Source organism: Scylla paramamosain, chromosome 6 (assembly GCF_035594125.1).
Source record: "Scylla paramamosain isolate STU-SP2022 chromosome 6, ASM3559412v1, whole genome shotgun sequence".
Lineage (NCBI taxonomy): Eukaryota > Metazoa > Arthropoda > Malacostraca > Decapoda > Portunidae > Scylla > Scylla paramamosain.
Genome location: NC_087156.1, coordinates 32,541,997 through 32,559,496, shown reverse-complemented (window position 1 = coordinate 32,559,496; position 17,500 = coordinate 32,541,997). Strand labels below are relative to the sequence as shown.

The window sequence follows — 17,500 nt, the reverse complement described above, 5'->3', positions numbered from 1 at the left end:
ATTATGTTATTTCTGAACTTGGAAAAAAATAACAAGTGAGATTAAATTACTGGTTCCAGTTCTTTTAAAGTAGTAAATATTAATTAATCATTCTTGTAATCAGTGTTTTCTCTTGTGAAGTGAGAAAAAATTGTAAGATATTTTTTTTACAGATTTTCACCAAAACATTTATATTTTCAATATATATTTAATGGTCTTGCCTTAAGCATCTAGAATTTTTCTTTATTTTCACACATCATGGATTAATTGTTTTTTTCAATTTAATATTAATGTATTCACCACTTAAGAAGCTGGTAATGCTAAAACTATAAAGTTCTGATGGTAACCAGAATGTGTACTTCTCCTGTAAGTTAATACAGTGGATTCATCATTTTCCTTTCTACCTGAGACACCTCTAATTCCATTTAGGAGATACTGTTTATCTGTCTATCATTCTGTATATGATCCCTGCTGCCAGGAACTCACTTATTTGGTTGGCCAAAATGGAAGTCTCGTTTTATTCCTGGTTTTGCATTTTCTCTTTGCATGATTTAATCCGCTTAGCTTCTTCCCATTCCCTTCTCTTACATACTCCATTGGGATTTTTGAAGGTCATGCCTTAAGAAAATATAGAAATCATTATCTGGAATAATTTTGACAGCAGACAAAATTATATCAAAAGGTACAGGAAGAAAAGTACTTAGCCAAGGAACTTTCCATATAGCACTGAATAAAAAATGCAGTATTGCACATGCAGGAAAGGACATTGTTCATGATGAAAAATCATTTGTGGTCTTAACATATTCAATGAAGGAAATACAGTTCTTTATTCATATGAAAATACAGTAGGGTACATGATAACACATGATCATTATAACGTACAACTGCAATAAAACACTGAAATTTTAACGAATATTTAATCGGAATAACGAACCAAAACTGGCATGATGAACTCACCACTCATGGGAGCACTGGAATTTTTAATAAAAGAATAATGGGAATTCCGAACCAAAGCTGGCAAGATGAACTCACTATTTGCGCAAGCACTGAAATTTTAATAAAAATGAAATTGGAATAACAAACTAAAACTTGCACAACTAACTCACCAGCTCTGCAAGCCACTGCTCACCTATCTACTACTGCATGTCCCTTCCTCCCTTTTTTCTTTTCCTCTCCCTTTTGTCTAGTCTCAAACCTTCCTCCTGTCACCTACCCTCTCCCTTATACCTCACTCTCTCTCTCTCCCTGTCATTCATTTGATGTAATTTTCACTTCATCCTTTCTCACTCTTTCTCTCTTGTATACACAATTCCAATTTCATTCTCAATCAGGCTCATTCTATTTAGCAATCCTTAGGATTGTTCTTACTTTCACTAGAGAGAGAGAGAGAGAGAGAGAGAGAGAGAGAGAGAGAGAGAGAGAGAGAGAGAGAGAGAGAGAGCTCCGACTTACTGTATGTATGTGTGTGACACCAACAGTAAGTAAATGTGACTGATACTTGTCAAAACAGTGCAAAACTTAGGGTGATAATGTGCGAAACTCAGGATGATAAGAATGTAGGACAAAGCGTGAAACTCAGGGGGGTTACTGTATACATTTGTTGTGTTATCTGAAATGTAGTTGTGTAAATGTGCTCATTTTGATGTATTTTTTTTTTTCAAATATTGTTGAATTCTTAATATTTTCTGGTTCCCTGGAACGAATTAATTTTTTTCCAATATGTTCTTCAGTCACCATAATGCACATTTGCCATAATGAATTCTGTATTGGGACCAATCATGTTTGTTGTTGCACACCCTACTGTACATATCAGTATAAATTTATTTGGTCATGTATTTAGTGTCTTAATCTTTTTGCTTTGCTTTGCTTTTGTTTACATTTATATGTGAAGAATGGTATTGAAACTCATATGTGTTGTTTTCAGCCAATGGTGATGTGATTGTGACACTGCTGCCTCAGAATACTTCAATGCCCTGGATCACCCCAGCCCAGTTCCGTCCAGAGCTTGTACCTGAGGAGCTCATGGCACAAGGCCTGACGGTTAGTGATGTTCCTCCATCTTCAATTTGTGAATACTGAATAAGATAATTATTTACTGGCATAGTAATGTAGCAACACCACCACATGTGTGTATGAGGTATAATTAGCAATTTGCCATTATTGCATGTAGCACCAGCATTGGTTGGCACTACAGTGGAACCTCAGTTCTTGAGCTTAATTAGTTCCTGAATGCTGTTCGAAATCCAAAATGTTCAGAAACCAAAACTATTTTCCTCATGGGAATCAGTATAAAATGGATTAATCCGTTCCTGGACACCAGTCCACCCTGTCTCAGCAGCTGATGACAGATGCTCCCTCAGCCAAGATGGCCACTCCACAACATTTCCAGCTCAGAAATTATTTATCCAGAAAGGATGTATTGAGTGAACTTAGTGACATGGAACTTATTAGAAGATATTGTTTAGACTGTGCAGGTGTTCTCTTCGTCCCTGATCTAATGAAGGAAGCCTTACAGTGACACAGAGAGTAATCCACTTACTGCTAAACTGAAGATGATCGTAACACTTAGACGTCTTACTGCTGAGAAAAGCTACTGGGAAAATCCAGTTATGTAGTAGTGATGACATTGTGGATCATTGAGAGAGCAGGAAGTGGTTTAAAAAAAAAAGAGAGAGAGAGAGAGAGAGAGAGAGAGAGAGAGAGAAGTTGAATTAGTCACCAGTTTAATTTTACATATAATTTTTGCCTCATTGTCATTTTAAAAAATTTAAAATTAAACCATTTAAAATCCAGTGTGTGTGTGTGTGTGTGTGTGTGTGTGTGTGTGTGTGTGTGTGTGTGTGTGTGTGTGTGTGTGTGTGTGTGTGTGTGTATCATCTATATAATGTCATGTGCACTATGTTAAAATTTCTCTTTTATTATTTGTGATATTAACTGTTCAACATCTATCAGAAAATTTGGGTTTTCAACCCAGCTTTCTTTAGCCAAGAAAATTAACATCCTGCAGTACAGGAATATGTAACTTGCCTATTGTTAAATAGTAAAAGTCCATTTTATTTTTCAGTTTCAACTTACATTCATGCTTACATCTGGCTCCCAGCCCCACATTCTCTCTCTCTCTCTCTCTCTCTCTCTCTCTCTCTCTCTCTCTCTCTCTCTCTCTCTCTCTCTCTCTCTCTCTCTCTCTCTCTCTCTCTCTCTCTCTCTCTCTCTCTCTCTCTCTCTCTCTCTCTCTCTCTCTCTCTCTCTCTCTCTCTCTCTCTCTCTCTCTGTTTTAAGCATGCCTTATAATTAGTCATTAATTCTTTTGTGTTGATGTACAACTGACTCAGACAATCTCCCACCACAGCTGACAGTGGAGGACTATGTGCATATCATGTCCCAGCTGGTGAATGACTACCGCTTCACCTTGTACAACGTGTGCTACAAGCGAGTCCTTATGGCCTGGATCATAATGGGTTTTGTGATTTTGCTGTGCATCCTCTTCTCAGGCCTCTCCCAGTTGGCACTCTTTGGTGCTGGTATTGGATGGCTCATGATTAATGCAGCTGCTATATTCTTTTGTATGTGGATAAAAATTAGGGTAAGTCAAAACTTTCTTATGAATTTAGTCTGAAAGAGCAAGTTTTTCAGCAACCATAAGACATTATAACTTTATGGGAAGTGAAGAAATCTATTCATCTATCTCCCTGATGCTCATTAAGAGCTCGTAGCTCACAATGGCCTGATTTATGGTTAAAGCCTAGGCCTTTTACTCCCCACACTTGCTATCTTTTTACCTAAGAAGGACAAGAAGTGCTTGCTCATCAGTGAAAAATCTCTTACTATTATAAACATGTTATGAATCTCCTTAATGGCAGTTGAAAACAATACTGCTTTGCTATTGAGCAGTGTGTGTGTGTGTGTGTGTGTGTGAGTGTGCTTATGGGTTGAATGGATGTGTGTGAGATGGATGTGGATGTGTCTTGAGTTCATGAATATTGTCTTGACTGCTTCCTTTTGTAGATGATGTCTGCTTAGTATGTTGATAAATGGATTATATGTTATTGACTGATTTATTATAGTCAGGCCCTTTTTATTATTATTTATTTGCTCTTAATTTTCATTTACTTTTAATCTATACATAGGTGATAACATTCCCATTAGATTTTAAGGTTTGATTTCATTATACAGCTGAACAAGTCCTTGGAACAGTGTTTGGCAGAAATCAACATACAGTTACTTCGCCACAAGATCATTCTGGGCTTGGATGACCGTGGAAAGCTGTCTTGTCACAAAGTCAACCTGTGCTTCATCTATTTTGACACTCATGACTGTGTGGTAAGTTCACTGGTTATGAAACCCAAATTTAGGTATTATGTAACAGATATCATAAAAGTAACAGGTGATAAAGAGACTAATTCATTTGATTTAAGAACACTGGCAGTAGGAAACTTCCCATAAAAAAAATGTTTTTGAGATTTAACATGAAAACTTTCATGATTAGAATTGCACTTTTCTCTGTTAAAGTTCACTAAGAGATTTCCCTTTCTCTCAGGCAAAACTCCAGGAGGTAATGGAAGAAGAGGAGCGAGCAGGCCGAGCAGTAAACAGTGAAGAGGCAGCCAAACTGCCCTCCCTCCGGCAGCGCATGGACATTGATGACTCAGACATTATCATCACTGGTGCCACTAACACTCGCATTTCACGACAACAGGTAATGGTGGTGAATGAGGTAGTTGGGTCCAGTTCACTACTCACCTGCAGCATTTCACTCAGAATTGGTAATGTGAATCCCTTCCTTGTATTTATTAAGTTTGCTGTCTGTTCTTCCTGTGAGGGTATGTATTTGCTGTAGGTTATTGGAAACAAGACCCATTTACAAAGGCAGCTCTTATTATGAAGTTTTAGAACCTGCATTTTTTTTTTTTTTTTTTATTAATTTATTTTTCATTTATTCATTTTTTATGGTAAGTAATGTTCATATGTATGAATGTCACTATGGATAATTTTATAAACATTCAAACCACTTACTGCATGAAGCAAAGCTGACATCTTTAAAAGTTTTCTGTTGCACTGGCTATGTGAAAATGTTTACTTTGTGTGTTTGTTGCTATGTTAATGATGTATTAAGAATGCAAATCATTTGGATTTTTGCTTGTATGTAATTGACGTTTTATTTACAATTTATTTTTTATCTTTTTAATTAATTTATTCTTTTATTGCTTGTCTACCTGAGACATACTGGGTATAACACGAGTTTCTGTGGACATTGCCAGAGATGAAAGTACAGGTTATTTTAAGATGAATATGTTCTATGCACATATGCATTTTGAGGTGTTGTTTAGCCTTGGTGTGAAGTTCAAGTTTGGCCTGGTGACATGCAACGGCTGGGTGGGATGTGTAGACCTGGATCAATGGATGTCCGTTGGTGAAATTGTGAATAATTCAGTCATGATTTACAGTATCCCATGATGAAATGAGTGATAGCAATGGACCAATATCGATTACTGATAAACATTGCACAATGATAGTATGGATATAATAAATAACAAGTAAAATAGCAGGTTGTGTGGCACCATGCCTGCCAGGGCGTGGAGGGGGAAGGAGCGAGGCTAGCAGCAAATCAGCTGAATGCTAGTCAGTCACACACAGATCCTGCTGAGGCAGCGACATTGAATACATTCAGATTGTACTGTATGACGTAAAGTACTGTGAAGTGTGTGGACATTGTGTTTTTCCGCCATGGTTACCTGCCCAGCCCAGCCGTTGTATCTGTCACCAGGCCACACTTGAATTTCACATCATGGCTAAACAATGCCTCAAAATGCATATGTGTATAGAACATTTCCAGCTTAGAATAACCTGTAGGTATTTTCCCATCTGGCAATATCCACAGAAACTCATGTTACATCCTGTATATTGCTGGTACAGGTATTACCTCTCAAAAGAAACACCTTGTAAACCTGCTGTATGGTACAATTTGTGAATTTATAAATTTCAATGCAAATTATAACTCGTCTTTGTAGAGATGGTGAAAATTAAGTACTTAAAGGATTTAATGTGAGAGATGGTTTGATGGATTAAGAAAGTACAGGTTACAGTGCTGTGTGAAAACTAGCACAGCTTGCTGGGGGAATGGAGACCAGTGGGTGCTGAAGTGGAATGGCCATTGAAAGAATGCAGGAAGGTATGAACAAGTGAATATTGATCCAAAGTAGGTGACACAATGAAGGAAAGAGTAAGAAGGATGAACAGCTGTTTTCAAGAAATTATTTAGTTTCAGGACCTGAACATTCAGGGCAATGAAAGACACATATAGGAAAGTGAGTTGGCATGATGTGATTAATAGGAAAGCACCATTGCCACTAGGGATTTTAAGCAGTATGAAGTGACTGGTGTGAACTACCGCAGTAAAAGAATTTTAGTCATAGATTTTAAAAAGTCCAAAACATTTTCTCATGCATTTAGAAATATGATGTATAATTATAATGTACCCATCTCAGAAAAAAATTGATTCAAGTAAGGACTTTCATGTATCTTATGTTTCCACTTTGAGAGGTAAAACCTTCATGCCATTCATGGCATTAGACTCATGCAGTATGCTGCATGGAAGTGTTGCACATGTTACAGGAACGTGCCAAACTGCTGCTGACCCGATATAGCCAGCGCTGGGCCAAGGACTTCCTGCGCAAGCGGCTAGACTGGGCCTTTGACGCCACTGCACGCATGGAGGGTTTGGCCCCCCCAGTGTCCCCCCGCCATCTAACCACTGCCCGCTGCCCTTGCCAGTATATTGAAGAGCACCTGAATGTTAAGCTCTCCCGCCACCACCGCCAATCCTCTACCACACATTGTGGCTGCCTTTCACGCTTTTGTCAGGATGCTGACCTGTGACCATCCACTGCCACCTTAATAATCTTATCCCCCCACCACACACACACACACACACACACACACACACACACACACACACACACACACACAGAAAAACACAAGAAGCTTAGCTCAAATCTTGTATACCACAACTAGGTACTTAATTTTGAATAATGTGTCAGTAATAGTTTCAGTTAGTTTAGTGAACTATTAATCATAGTATGATTGGAAAATAACATTCCACTTTAGATTAACAATATTTTGTAGGTTGTGAAAGCAATTTAATTACTTAAATTTCAAACATTCACATATTTTGGCAACCACAACCAAGAAGTGCTTCCTGAAACTTACTTCTCTTTTCCATAGTCTCATAACCCATAAGTATTTGCCTGCCTGCTGTAATCCACAGCCATGCTTTTAAGGTCACCATTCATGTAGGGCATTGCATATAACGGCTGCCTTCTCTCAACATCCATATATTTTTCAAAATTTCCATGATATGTGCAGGTAGGGAGGTAGTGATAAAGAGTTAGTAGATATAATGTACTACACGCTTGCATATACTAAGGAGAGAGTGGAGTACATAAGTACATAAGTTGAAAAAGAAGGTGGCAGGTTTTCTTGCTACTTCTCATGAAGGGACTTTTATTTGCTTATTTATTTATTTTCCTCTCAGAATTTCAGATACTGATTTGGTTTATGAAATGTTGGTCATTCTTTCATCCTCTCATTTTTGTACAGAATCAAAAAGAAGCTTTCATCTAGTGTACATTGTTGGTGCCATTAGAAATGTTGAAAATCTGCATTGTAATGTGTGAAAGGGAAAAAAGTTAACTAGCAAGTAGATAATAACATGAACCACTATATTTGTGTTATGAATGAGGAATTTATTGCTTTGATTTTAACAAAACTAGGCAAATCTGTTGAAAAGTTTCTAAGCATGCTGGAAACATATTTCTGTACCTTTGTAATCTGATGGCTGGTTACATGAATTAGTGTGTTGTATATGTTTGTATGTATGTATGCTTGTTTACATTTATGCAGGTATATGTATGTGTGTATGTATGCATGCATATATATGAGTATGCAGTTGTCAGTCCACATTAAATTTCACATTATTTTTATTCCACGGAGATGCTCGTTTTTCTCCACCCTGCAGACAAGACCCAGAGAATAAGCACATTTAATGTTCATTGATCAGACTGGCAGGAAGCAAGGGGCAGCAGAGGTTAGATGGCTGGAGGTTGACAGTGAGAAAAGAAAAGTAAAGAAAGGCTAAATTTTGATCAATCAAGGCCTCTTTGGTATGTTTCCATACTATAGATGCTTCCAGTTTGTTGTATCTCTGTGTACATGTGAAGTTCAAATTCACAAGAATGCAGTAATTTGTGACTGCCTTTTCTATTGTATTTGATAATTTTCATGAAACTTCACTGTAATGTTAATGAGAGAAGTGGTGGTGGTGGTGGAAGGGTGAGAGGCATCAGGTCCAGCCGCTGTGCAAGGAGATACATTCTGTGTATTTGAGCCAAGTGCTGATGCACAGATCCATATCTTTCTTGGCCCAGAGTTGACTGCTCACTGGTCACAGGTTTGTATTACAGCTGAATGAATCTTTGTATTATAGTTACTAAGTATATATTAATTGTGTTGATCAGATTTTAACTTTTTTTTTACCTCTTATAAGCAGGATACTTACCATAAATCCAAGCATGTCATCAGTTTATTATATATATATATATATATATATATATATATATATATATATATATATATATATATATATATATATATATATATATATATATATATATATATATATATATATATACACACACACACACACATAGATCCTTTTACTTATTCCTAGTAGTCTATTTTATTTGACAACAACCTCTAGTGATAATAGATAGTGGTATTATTCATTTGTTGCTGTGGTGAGTGGATACCTTGTCTGCTACCTTTATCATGGGTTCTTATTATATGTGTACTATAATGGTACAACTGAGGTACTTTCTTTTAGTTACCTTATGATAGCCAAACATCTTTTGGAACACTTTTATTACATATGTTTTCAGAGAATAACAACTGAATGGACATTTCTTCCTAAAATTCCATCTTCATCTCTTGAGTAGTCTCCTTATTAGAAAGAGCAGGAAACTGTATTACCTTTGAATTTACATAGCTAATTATCACTTTACAGGACCGAGCACGTTTGTTGCTGGCACGCTACAGCCAACGATGGGTAAAAGCTGTGTCACGAGGAGCACTGGCTATTGCTAGTACAGAGGGTGGTGCTGCAACCCCTACCTCTCCCCATGTAGCTCCTCGCCATGCCCTAACTCGACAGTGCCCCTGCCAGTACATTGAGGACCACCTGCATTATAAGCCTCAAGGTTTGTGTCAGGTGATGTGTACATTGTGTGTCCTACCAGACTTCAATTAATTCTCCAGACTCAGTTAACTACTTCAACCTCTTACTCAACAATTCATACTAGTTGCTGCTTACTGTTTCTGGCCACTAACCATCATGTGTTGCTACAGCAGCTTCATTGCCTCCAGAACAACTTTTCATTGTATCAAATGTTATTTCATCCTGGGCTTTCCAGCATGCGTCAGACTATCTAGTGACAATTCTCTTCATGGTATGTGATTCATTGCAGTACTTTGTGTGATGAGCCATGATTATATGCAGCTGTTTGTATGGACTGGTCTTCTAACTGGTGTGTTTTAACTTTTTCTACATCTTGACTAATTACAGTAGGGTACGAGACAGCAAACATGAATCGTTCCAATGTAGCGTTCATTATGGCAAATATGTGTTATGGTGACTGAAGAACTTATGGAAAAAAATGAATTGGTTCCAGGAAACCAGAAAATAGCAAAAAAAATTCCATGACTAAAAAAATACATCATGCACTACTACATTTGAGATAATACAACAAATATATACAGTACCTTCATGAGTTTCATGCCTAGTCCTAAATTCTTACTATTCCGAGTTTCATGCATTATCACCCTGAGTTTTGCATTACTTTGACAAGTATCTGTCACATTTACCTACCATTGGCATGATGTGGATACATACAGTAAATCCCACCTAATTTGGATCCCCTCCCCCTCTCTCTCTCTCTCTCTCTCTCTCTCTCTCTCTCTCTCTCTCTCTCTCTCTCTCTCTCTCTCTCTCTCTCTCTCTCTCTCTCTCTCTGTGAAAGTAAGAACAATCCTAAGATTGCTAGATAGAATGAGACTGATTGAGAAGGAAAGTGGAATTAGGTATACGAGTGAGAAAGGATGAAGCAAAAATGACATCAAATGAATGACATGGAGAGAGAGAGTGAAGTATCACTTACTTGTCCCTTATCTCGAACAGATAAGGAGGAGGGAAGGTGACAGGGAGAGAGAGCTTTGAGACAAGACAAAAGAAGGGAGAGGAAGGGAAAAAAAGGGAGGAAGGGACAGGAGGTGGATAGGTGAGCAGTGGCTTGCACATCTGGTGAGTTAGTCTCGCAAGTTTTAGTTTGTTATTCCGATTAAATTTTTATCAAAATTTCAGTGCTCACACGAATGGCGAGTTCGTCATGCCAGTTTTGGTTTGTTATTCCATTTAGATTTTTATTAAAATTCCAGTGGTCACATGAGTGGTGAGTTCGTTATGCCAATTTTGGTTTGTTATTCCAGTTAGATACTTATTAAAATTTCAGTGTGTTATTACAGTTGCACATTATAACAACCATGCATTGTCACATACCCTACTGTATTCTTATTTTTCCATGATAGATGTTGTGTGCAATTTTTTCCTTGGGAAATATTGTTTTGTGCAGTACAACTTTTGTATTCCTCTGTGATTTTTCAAGCAGTGTTGTGCCTTTATTGATATATTCTGATAAGATAGTAATAATGTTCTTTCATATTTATAAAATATATTAATAGTGTGTCCTATCCTTGTACAGGCATTGATTTACAACTTATTTCTAAGGCTATTCTTGCCACATCAATTAATTTGTATTTTTCACTACATCTTTTAAGCTATATTGATATCTCCCACTCTTTACAAATGTTTTAAAAGAGTACAGTAACAGGAGACAGAATCCTCACCCATGCTTATCCAGACACACATTCTCTACACTGTTTATCATCATCATCTGAACTTGAGCAATATTAGAACACATGTCAATGTATGTGTCATCTGAGGGTTCTGCCGTTAGAGGCTTAGTGGTGGAGAGGTTGCTGCATTTGGTTCTTTTCAAATCTTGAGATAGGTGGAGACAAATTAGGTATGTTTCTTTTCATGTTGTAGTCCTAGTTTATCTAAAAGTGAATAGGTATGAGATATAAGCACCAGAGGTGGAACAAATATTTATTTTCTTCATTTGCCAATTTTTTGCTTTTAAATTTGTAAATGTGAACGCAAATTGTAATCATTGCAATCCAATCCATCTACCAACATTCAAGTACTGGTAATACTTCAGAGAAATACTTCAAAGGAAGCTGGTTAGAGTCGTTAGTAAGAAAGAGAGGCAATTATGTATGGCTTACCTCAAGTATGACTCACAATGCAGTGACAGTGAGCGATGAGCACGAAAATGGGACCTACAAGGGATTGGAGGGACAGTGTTGCTTTTTTGTTGCCTCAGTCCATTCTTTTGGCACTAATGCACAGCTACACATTCTCTTTTGTGTAAACTGTAAATACTGGAATTGTTATTTTCACCATCAGAAGAAACAGTCAGCTGGAAATCATGGTGCCAGGTGTCAATAAAGATTGGGCTTCATACATATCAGTAAATCCAAAGATAAATCACTAACACCCTCAGAAAGATCCTTGCATGCTTACCATGTATTAACTAATGTGAACACTAAGTTGGATGATTTTAATTTTCAGCCAAAACACTAGATCTACCCCAGTGTGAGACTGTTGTCAACCTCAGATATAAAGCATGCAACAAGGTTCCATTGAATTTGTACATAGTCATTCCCCAATGCAAATATTTTAAAATTTCTAGGAATTGGTGTGGTATGGTATGGTATGGAAGTGAGAATGTGGTGTGACTTAGGGTATTGCAGATTAAGTGGCTCCACAATATTGTGTCTGCCTGACAGCATAACTAGACAAGCAGATATATATCACAAGTAACATTTTTGCAATATAATATGTACAATGCCATCTTCATGTATGTGTTCTATTCATTTGTATCTTCATACAGATGGCTTGAAGGGATAACCTGTACAGTATAGCAGTGACTGATTTATTTAAGCATACTGCCATCACAAAATATTGGTGCTCCTTAAATAAGAGAAGATAGATATTAGGATTCACTATACTACTCAAAACAAGCCTTAGTATTTAAAGTCACTTGGAAATATTATTATATCATATATACCATACCATCACCATGTTATATATTCCAGAGAAGCTATAGTATGAATTTTCGATATCTCGGTTTATTACACCTTGTGATTACATGTATTAAACCAAAAGAAATTTATTGCACATGGCAAGTCATAATCAGATGATAGGGTGGTTTATGTGATTATAGAACAGTATTTCAAAAGTATGATAATAATGATGACTTGTGTTCCTGTCTTAGGAAACAAGTAAAGTTTCATACAGTGAATGAATATTTTAACTTAAATTTTGTATAAAATGACTGAATTACCTATTTTATACTCAATGAACAGGAGGTAATTTACAACATAAAAGAAACCAATGCCTAACAGTCCTGTCTGGCTGTTTAAAGCCCTGCTCAGTTGTGAGCCAAAGCCCCTAAATGTAAATACAAAGTAGTTTAACATATATGTAAATGCTTAGTATGATATGTGAGGAAATGTACCAATGTGAAACAAAGATTATTGTATGTATAATGCATTTTATGTAATCATGACTTCTTATGAGTTTTTTTTTTCTTTTACACACACACACACACACACACACACACACACACACACACACACACACACACACACACACACACACACACACACACACACACACACACACACACACACACACACACACACACACACACACACACACACACACACACACACACACACACACACACACACACACACACACACACACACACACATATATATATATATATATATATATATATATATATATATATATATATATATATATATATATATATATATATAAACACACACACACACAAACACACACACACACACACACACACACATATATATATATATATATATATATATATATATATATATATATATATATATATATATATATATATATATATATATATATATATATATATATATATATATATATATATATATATATGCGTGTGTGTGTGTGTGTGTGTGTATGTGTGTGTGTGTGTGTGTGTGAAAGAAAAAAACTCATAAGAATTTATGATTACATTAAAATGCATTATATATATATATATATATATATATATATATATATATATATATATATATATATATATATATATATATATATATATATATATATATATATATATATATATATATATATATATATATATATATATATATATATATATATGTGTGTGTGTGTGTGTGTGTGTGTGTGTGTGTGTGTGTGTGTAATTTATTTATTTTTTATTTATTCAGATTTTATTTTTTTTCATTTATTTTTTATTATTATTATTATTATTTTATTTATTTATTTTTTTTTTTTTTTGAGGGGGCAAGGGAGGGTGAATGTCACTTTGCCTGTATGAAACAAGGTTGTTGAGAGAGAGAGAGAGAGAGAGAGAGAGAGAGAGAGAGAGAGAGAGAGAGAGAGAGAGAGAGAGAGAGAGAGAGAGAGAGAGAGAGAATATTTCATTATTCATTAAGGAAATTAGGGTTGCTGATGATGATAAATTTATTTGATTTCTTATTGGTGTAAATGGATGCCTGTCAATGTCTGGCTGCTGCAGCATAAATTTTTTTTGTTGTCATTTTACCAAGAAGATATTTATGAAAATGTGACCTTTGCTATTTAATTTTGTTATAAGACTTTGTCTTGTTTGCCATAATGTTAAAAAGTTAAAATGTTCAGAAATAATAGTAAATAACTTACAGTGACCTAAGAAATAACAAAGAAAATTAACAACTTACCATCATCTGTGCATATAGAGGTGAGTTATAAATATAACAAATATGTAACATGATCTTGATCCTCCCATCAATGATGGAAGTACATTATGATGATCCTGTCTCCTGTCTGATAGTGCTCTCTACTAACAAGTGGCCTTCTTACAGGGTGGTGGTGTTGTTGATGTGACAACCTTGGTGGAGGAAGGTACTTGGGGGCTGGTGCTTTGGCTTGCTTGCTTGTTATTCAAAAATATATACTTATATTTTTTTCAGACCTTGTTAAGTTTGTCATCATATTAGAAGGACATTGCAACATCTTGAATCAGTTGTTGCTGCATGCTCAGAACATTTTCTTATTAATTTTTTATTAGCTTTGCTAACTCTACAACAGTTCTCACGTAATCTTGTATTTTAAAATAGTGTAGTTTATAACTACTGCCTCGGGTGTACATTATTTGCATTATATTGAACATATAGTTGGGCCACCATAAATATGTGTCTATATCAGTGTGTACTTAGTGAATTACCAAAACATCAATTATCATTTAGAGTTAAACAGTTCTGAAACCTTTAACATTGTACTGTAATACTTATTTTAGCTTTCTATTTGAAAATTTGATTAGAGTAGAGTAATTGTTTTCATGATTGGAACTATTTTTGATATGGAGGTATAAGGAAATGTCTTTATGCTTGTTTTGGTGCATATATTTGTGCATGTTCTTGATGTGAGTGTTGACTTGTGTTTTTTAGAAAAGGTGATGGAGATATAATGAGATGTATAGTTTACATTTTTGTAGGCAGTGTTCAGAAAGTGTTAAAATTTAAACATTGTACTATTATCAAATTGGTTAACAGATTATAATGTTTGCTGCTTGAAATCACTTCAGTGTATGTATTACAATACTTTGATTAATGCATGATAAGAAGTACAAGTTGGGTTGCTTGCCTCTGTAAATTTTTTTTTTTTTCTTTTTTTCTTCTCCAGAATGCATGAGGTGGTGATAGCCATACAGTACTCATATGTAAATGGCAATGGAAAAGTAGTATATATTTTTTTTTCATACACATCAACAGTACAAATCAAAACCTATAATACCGATGTAAGGCTTTTGTGTTTTCTGCAAAAAGTCTGATAAAGTGACTCTTCATTCACTTGGCTTTCTCCCAACTTATTGTTTTAGGTTGCTTTGCTCTGTGTGACGTGTGGCAGCAGGGGGGCAGCACCGTCACCATCGTCGCCCCCCCGGCCATCGGGTGAAACCTCGCCTGAGATCTCTATGGTGCAATAGTCACTAGCTTGTTAGCCATGTGTAAACAGTGCTATGTAGATAGATGTCAGCAGTGGGAAGTGGAGAGAGAGAGAGAGAGAGAGAGAGAGAGAGAGAGAGAGAGAGAGAGAGAGAGAGAGAGAGAGAGAGAGAGAGTGAGAGAGAGTAAAGTAAGTAAAAATAACTGGATATCCCAACTGATGTACTTTTATGCAAAAACTTGTGTGGTGTGTATTCAGTTGAGGAATAAGTGCAAGAACATATCTGCTATCAGTATGTATGTTGTATACATTTGTGCACATGGAATGTACTCAAATAGGAAGACTTTGATTTTACAGAAATGATAGCACGATGGATAAGTGAAGCATTTGTAAGGATAGATTTTTATATGAATTCTGAGAATAAGATAAAGCTACCATAAGAGGCCATTGAATTCCTAACAAATGATCTAATGATATGAACATGAGATCTGATTCACATGACGTTCAGAGTAAACTGTCTAATAAATACAAGGGTGATAGATGTATTAGTTAGTAAGGAAAAGCATAAGATGCTAAAGTAATTTTTTTGCATACTGGAAAGAGGAAAATAAGCTGCTGTTTTTTTTTTGAAGAAGCAAGTGTGAATCCTGCTCATCATTATTTGATAGTGGTGGAATATAAGAAACCATTTTCTAATATTATATATAATGCACTGCATTACAGCAATCAAATGTGTAAAGCATTGAAATGTAAGTGATCAAAACTCAAGGGATACAAACAGTTGTGATGAGAAGACAGTATTCAATTTTCAAAACTAAGTTTGGTTATTTGGTTTATGCTTTGAATGTGAATTTTCATGCAGAAGCAAAACTGACAGATTGGAATTTCATCTATTAGCCAAGAATAATGTTAATTAGTTTACTCTTATTCATTTGAACAAAATTATTAATTCTTCAAATGACCGTGTGGCACTTAAAAGAAATATTGTGTTAAACATTGGAATGAAGGCAGTTTCATGTATAGCTTAGTACATATGAAGACATCATGTCAAATTTCTTCCTGCCTCTGTTACATTGCACATTGGGCACTTAGTCAAGGATGATGGTTCCTGTGTTCATGCTGGGGTATTTCACATATCTTCTGTAGTACTATTTATGCACAGTTTTTCTTGGGTGCATTCCTTTCTTTCTCCTTGCTGTTTACTGCATTTGCCTTTTTTTTTTTTTTTAAGTATTCCAGTTACTTTATGCATAGTTGATGCCTTGTGTTACAATTTGTCTGCACATCACTGTAAAACTCTCATATACTTATGGGAAAGTATTCAGAATTAATTGTCATATAGAATATCAATCTCAATAGTATTTGTGTCAGAAAATCTGATATTCAGCCAAAATCTTTTCAGTTTCTCATTGTAATTTTTGTTTTACTTTTAAGTAACCCTTTCATACAGATTTATGCAATCTTCAAATTTATCCCGTACCTTCATATGTGTATGTTGGTTTTTATTTCAGGGGAGTGTCTGACATGTGAACAAATGGGCAAGATGATGGAGTATTACTATACTTGAATTTGGCATGAATGAGTGGTCAGTGTGTGCCCAGATCAATATTGATCTTTGTCATTGACATTTTATACAGGTAGTTATGTATTTTATATTTTCTGTTGTGCAACATTTTTCTCTCTCTCTTTCAACAAATTGTCATAAACTCTATGTAATCTTAATCTCCCTTGTTTCGAGGCAGACTCCCATAATTAGAACTCACTTCCCAAAAGTTGGACCAAGTTTGACTGTTGGTTGCAGTCAAGCTGTATGTGGTCAGAAACACATAGTGCAGTTAGCAATGACAATGGAAGAGTGAAGTTGAAATAATTAACCTTGTACTTATATGATTTACATAATTACTGCAATTCTGTCTTGCACTCAAGAATTCTTTTATATCCAAAAAGCAGTTCCAACAGAAACTATATTCTCCAAAAGTGAATGTAAGTATATCAAGCACTGGTGTCAGTAAAGTATTTTTATATTTGATTTTGAGAATAAAGGAGGACACTTGCAAGGAGAAGTTTTAAGTGAACTGTTCTGAGCATTTTGTTATTTGTCCAATTTATAGGATTTTATAATGTGTGTGTGTACACATATACAGGTTACTCCACTTTTAATATGTTTTAGAAATACAGAGATGGATTTTAGGGTCATTTGAAGCATATTTTCTTCAGTGACAAAAATTTTCATCATTTATAATGAAAGAATTATTAAAATAAAACTTTTCAACCTCCTCCTCTTATCAGTGGACTTGCTGTGCCCTTCAGTGTTCACACAGGGGAAACAAG

At 35.5% G+C, this 17,500-nt stretch overlaps 1 protein-coding gene across 5 annotated transcripts in view; it reads left to right on the top strand.

The window, feature by feature from the left end:
* The window catches only part of LOC135101615 (transmembrane protein 268-like), a 40,158-nt gene that overhangs the window by 20,433 nt on the left and 2,225 nt on the right, over positions 1-17,500 (top strand). For 2 of the 5 annotated variants that reach the window (XM_064005837.1, XM_064005839.1), the window contains exons 4-9: positions 1,904-2,019; positions 3,329-3,562; positions 4,153-4,299; positions 4,517-4,675; positions 9,038-9,230; positions 15,102-17,500. The exon at positions 15,102-17,500 is cut by the window's right edge and continues 2,225 nt beyond it. In XM_064005837.1, coding sequence (XP_063861907.1) covers positions 1,904-2,019; positions 3,329-3,562; positions 4,153-4,299; positions 4,517-4,675; positions 9,038-9,230; positions 15,102-15,178 — 926 coding nt within the window. In that variant the 3' untranslated portion in view covers positions 15,179-17,500. The other 3 variants (XM_064005841.1, XM_064005842.1, XM_064005840.1) reach the window with 3 other exon arrangements.